General features: G+C 53.6%; 1 protein-coding gene across 1 annotated transcript; it reads left to right on the top strand.

Moving 5' to 3' along the window:
- The first annotated feature begins 4,029 nt into the window (after window positions 1–4,029).
- Window positions 4,030–4,491, top strand: LOC114071389 (keratin-associated protein 4-7-like). The gene has a single exon (XM_027909218.1). It carries the CDS (start codon window positions 4,030–4,032, stop codon window positions 4,489–4,491), a length of 462 nt encoding a protein of 153 aa, XP_027765019.1.
- The last annotated feature ends 803 nt before the right edge of the window (window positions 4,492–5,294 follow it).

Here is a 5,294-nt window from a genome sequence, read left to right as displayed (position 1 = left end):
CCCCCTAACCACAGTTAGTTCCTCTTTCTGTGAGCTTTAATTATCCAGATGATCATTTATCATTCCTCCCTGAGCACTCACCTTCCTGGGTAAACAGGAAAAGAGGCCGGATTTGGGCTCCCTCTCCCTCTTGGAGTCCCAGAAGGGACGATGATTTCATCACCTGATCAAAAAATCCCTCGGGGAGGGGGGGGAAAAACGGGGACAGGCAAGCCACTCTCGTGCTCACGTGAGGCCAATTGCACTCCACACTCAGCCCCCTGGCATTCCAGCTATTCCCAAAATCCAGGGAAGGCCTGGCCGCCACCAACCCCACCTGGGAGCCGCCGCCCTCGCGCCTCGCCCCGCCGGTTGTGGCAGGGAAGGGTGACGGGGGGGAAGGGGGGGTTGGGGGGGAAAGTGGGGTGTGATGAAGGCCCAGATTGTGAGGTTTAATTGCAAGCAAGTGCAGTAAGAGAGAGGGCTGGGAAGGCTGAGAAATCAGGGGGGAGAAGCCCCTGATTTCTTGTGGGAAACGTTTTTTCAGCTAAATGGGCGTCCTGGGCGAGAGGGACATGGAGGGGGTGGAGTGGGGCCAGGGAAGGGGATGGAGCTGGAGCAGCAGGAGAAGGGGCTGGAGAAACTCCTGAGGGAGCTGGGGGGGCTCATCCTGGAGAAAAGGAGGCTCAGGGAGGACCTTTTGGCTCTGGAATTCCCTGACAATTTGGGGGAGCCGGGTGAGGGTCAGGATCTTCTCCCAGGTGATGACACAGGAGGAGAGGGAACGACCCCAAGCTGTGCCAGGGGAGGGTCAGGTTGGGCATGAGGAGGAATTGATGACCCTGAAGGTCTTTTCCCACCTCAGGGATTCTGGGATTCTGTGCCATGGGATGCTGCACATGAGCCAGATGAAATCCCTGGTGCCAACCAGTGCTGATGCCACAGAGCAAGAAAACTCATAGAGGAGGCTCTCAGGTAAACCAAGGGCTACCTGAAATCCAGATGGATCCTATTTTAATGCCAATTGTTCAGCAGTTTATGAAATAGGTGTCTTATTGTGGTTTTTTTTTTTCCCCCTAGTAGAAAAGTGCCTCCACCTTTGGTAGCTCTTGGTGGTGGAACACAACGAGTTCTTCGGATTTTTGGGAGCCAGAAGCGCTGACAATGTAATATTTTATGGAGTTTTTCAGAAATATGCTCCTGGGCAGCAGAGTTCAGTGCTCAGGAGGGCTGAACTGCCCCCCCCCTCTGCAGCACCAGACCAACCTCTGGTCATGAAATGAGGGCCACCAAAGGATGTTGCTGTGGGGTCCTGACTCACTGACTCCCTGACGTGACCAGTCCAAAGGACCAAATTGCTCATAAATGTAATAGAGATCCACAAATAAGGCGTCAATTGAGGGTAATAATCCAGCCCTCCGATGTTTCCCACCTATTACAAAACGCTGATAAATTTATGTGTGCTCTTAGAAGGGAATTTCTTGCCAATCAAATATAACGACAGGGTGTAAAATAAGTCGCTGTAGAAAGGGAGGTGCCCTCAGTGATGGCTTTGGTGGCCAAGGAGAGCACAAAGAGCTGTTCCAACAGGACTTTGAGATGCTCCTCAGCAAGATAACTGCTGTGAGGGCACCTGAAAGTGCTGGAGGACAATTTCCTCACCCAACAGCTCGAGGAGGAGGAGGAGATGGGAAGAGATTAATCTGCCTAAATATTCAACCCCTCAACCCAAGCCAGTTCCCTGTTCCTTTTGCAGCCAGCACGGGCCTTTTTGACGCAGCCAAGGGTGATTCTCCACCCTTGAATCATCAGATGCCCAAGACAAGCAACCCACACGCTCTGCAAGTCCCAATTTATTCCTAAAACCCCCCTGGGGGGGGGGGCAGGGGAGCCTCGAGGGGAGAAACTGCCCGTGGGGTGCTGAGTCTGTGGAAAGGCTGAACCATCCGTGAGGTGCCGCCGGGAGAATGTCACGAGCAAATCCATCAGCTCACGAGGGCTCAGGGAGGGAATTCCAGGCTCTCCATGTCAGCACTGCCAAGGAACCGGTGCTGACTCTTGGAATCATCCATAGGACTCCTGGTTTGGAGCGTAAACAGGATGTGCTGCTCATGCTGAAGGGGTTGGGATGGGTTGGGTTGGGTGGGTTTTTCTCCCGTCTCGCAGGGCTAAGTGTAGCCTGAGGAGCACATCCCACCTCTGTGATGGGAATATACCTGTGGAGCCCAGTTTTTTATCAGCAAAAACCCTTCAGTGTGGCATCCTAGGCCTAAATCCCACCTAAGGTAGAGCATTTTGCACTCGTCTAGCAGCGAAAAACGTCTTTAAAGATATTTAAAGGGATACTTTGCCTGGAAGGGTTTAATGAGGTTCTCAAGGCAGTTGTGCCCCTTGTTGGTATTGCCAAGGGTGGATGTTGTTAATCAGTGGGTGAATTAACTGATTTAAAAGGTATCAAAGAAGCAGGAATTAGTGGAAGCACTGGTGGCCTGCTGGGAGATCAACTGTTCCTCTCCATGAGAACCGGGACGGGACGTTTCTCATAGCAAACCAAATTAATTGTCCATCTTCCCTAATAACAAACCACTGGGAAAAACCCAAAGGTATCATCACATTATGGAAATCAGGAGCTGCAAACACCCCGCCAGTTCAGTCGTAGGAAATCTGCTTTTTGAAAAGCAATTAATTCCCTACCTGCCTTTTTTTTTTTTTTTTTGATTGTTTGCTTGTTTTTAATGACTGCCATCCCCGGTGGGAACCACATGACTTTGAGGTGGCGACGAAAACCGGGACTCGCTCAGGATCACATGCTTTTTTTCCCCTGCAACCCACAGGGCTTTCCACCAGAAATTAGGATGTGAACAAATATGCAAAGCATGTGGGGGGTGGAGCCTGGGCAGGTTGTTAGTGGTCAGGTGTCCGTACCCCTGGGCTGCCGCGTTTCCGGAGGTGACGCCGCTCGGGCCGTATAAAAGCTTTGCATCTTCGGGGCTCCCACCACTCCGTTTGGGCTTCTCGCCTCGCTCACCTGCACGGGTGAACTCGGTAAGTCTCCCTCTTGGATCCGTCAGGGAACGGCGGTTCTCGGGTTCTTGTTGGTTGGTGTGGTCAAGAGGGTGGTTTTTTTTTGGCAGTTTCTGCTCCGGGATTTGTCTTGTTGGATGTTCCGCTCTTATTTAGGGTTTGATTCACCTTAAGCAGCTTGCAAATGTTCTGTCACCCTCCTCAGAAACCGTGGTTGTCTCTCATCCTCCCTCCTATTCTGTCTCGGTGTGATTTTTTTTCCGTGCCTCATTAAGTCTGGAAATTAAATAAACCAGTGGATGCTGCCGAGTAACTCTTGGCACTTCAAAAGGGCTGGGTGGGAAGAGGCATTATCATCTGGAAGGAGGAAGCTGCAGAATTCCTGCAGGCAGAGCTGCAGGAGACACCTGTGAGAAGTCAAGAGGAGGAAATGACTCGGAAACGGGACCTGCAGCCTCTGGGCCAACCCTTCTTCCTAGGAAAGGATGAATTTTGAGACAATTCTGGTGACATCCCACGAGCCGGAGGATCCTCAGGTTGAGTCTGCAACCTGGTCTAGTGGAAGGGTCCCTGCCCGTGGCAGGGGGTGGAAGGAGATGATCTTTAAGATCCCTTCCAACCCAAACCATTCCATGGTTTTATGGGGTGATGTCTGAGTTTGTGGCCTTTGGGCACCAGCAGCTCGATGTCTGCTCCCAGAGGGACGTGGTCCTGGTGGGTGTGAGGGCCTGAGGAAGTGATAACCAACAGAAAAACCTCGGAGAATTTCCTGCTTTAATTAAGAAAACAGAGAAACAAACTATTTTCATGTCACCCCTTCTACAGAGCTTACCCACGGGCAATTCTCTAAAACAGATGGCCCTGCCCTGGGCTTCCTAATCCGAATCCAGAAACCACCGGCACGGGCGATATTTTCCAACAGCCCCAAAAGGGCTCAGCTGGGAATCGGGGGTCAACTCACCCTGACTTCTGTCTCTCTTTCCAGCCTTGCCTTTAGGTCCAGCACCACCCCCAGCACCAAGAAGGATGTCCTACTACTACGAGCAGTGCAAGCAGCCCTGCCTGCCCCCTCCCATCTGCGTGCAGAAGTGCGCCAAGTGCGTGGAGCCCTGCAAGACGGCGTGCGCCGAGCAGTGCGTGGAGGTCTGCCAGGCCCCCTGCGCCACCCCCTGTTGCGCCCCGCAGTGCGTGGAGCCCTGTGCCACCCAGTGCACCACCTCCTGCGCCCCTCAGTGCGTGGACGTCTGCGCCCAGTCCTCCTGCGCCCCGCAGTGCGTGGATGTCTGCGCCCAGTCCTGCTGCGCCCCGCAGTGCGTCGACGTCTGCGCCCCGCAGTGCCCGGCCCAGTGCGCCGAGCCCTGCGCCCCACAGTGCTCCACCAAGTGCCTGGAGACCTGCCAGGCCCCCTGCGTGGAGACCTGCACCACCAAGTGCGTCGAGTCGTGCGAGACGGTGTGCCTGGAGCCCGCCTGCTCCCGCCCCTGCTGATGGCCGAGGTGCCTACGGAACGGATAACGGAGTTAACGGACCCCCCCGTCGCCCCTCAGCCACGTGCTGAGACCTCTCCTGCTCTGCTTTTGTCTTGGAAAATGTCTTCTCTGTGTGTTTCCCCCCTTTCCTTCCTGTGACGCTTCTGCTCCTGCTGCCTCAGCACCTTTTCTCTTTGGTCGCTGCCGTTGGCCGATGTCAGGCTGGTGGGCACCTTGGGAAGATGCTGAGCCATGGTGGTGCTGGGAAAAGTTGTTGGGCCATGGCTGTGCTGTCCAAGGTGTTCATCCATAGTCGTGCTGTCCAAGATGTTCATCCATGGTCGTGCTGTCCAAGGTGTTCATCCATGGTCGTGATGTCCAAGGTGTTCATCCATGGTCGTGCTGTCCAAGGTGTTCATCCATGGTCGTGATGTCCAAGGTGTTCATCCATGGTTGTGTTGTCCAAGGTGTTCATCCATGGTCGTGATGTCCAAGATGTTCATCCATGGTTGTGCTGTCCAAGGTGTTCATCCATGGTCATGATGTCCAAGGTGTTCATCCATGGTCATGCTGTCCAAGATGTTCATCCATGGTCGTGCTGTCCAAGGTGTTCATCCGTGGTCGTGCTGTCCAAGGTGTTCATCCATGGTCGTGCTGTCCAAGATGTTCATCCATGGTTGTGTTGTCCAAGGTGTTCATCCATGGTCGTGCTGTCCAAGATGTTCATCCATGGTCGTGCTGTCAGCAGCTGGTGGTGGAAGATGTCTCCTCTTCTGCTCTTTCCTTCTCACCTTTTCTTTAATGTCCATCCTCTTGTCTTGT

Source organism: Empidonax traillii, unplaced genomic scaffold (genome assembly GCF_003031625.1).
Source record: "Empidonax traillii isolate 1590-97213 ecotype Southwest subspecies unplaced genomic scaffold, ASM303162v1 scaffold1992:size55891, whole genome shotgun sequence".
NCBI classification, from domain to species: Eukaryota; Metazoa; Chordata; class Aves; order Passeriformes; family Tyrannidae; genus Empidonax; species Empidonax traillii.
The sequence above is the reverse complement of the archived record's forward strand: the minus strand, read 5'-3'. Positions and strand labels throughout refer to the sequence as shown.

Excerpts from the sequence above, each read along its gene's own strand:
- LOC114071389 (XM_027909218.1), top strand. The coding sequence starts at position 4,030 with ATGTCCTACTACTACGAGCAGTGCAAGCAGCCCTGCCTGCCCCCTCCC.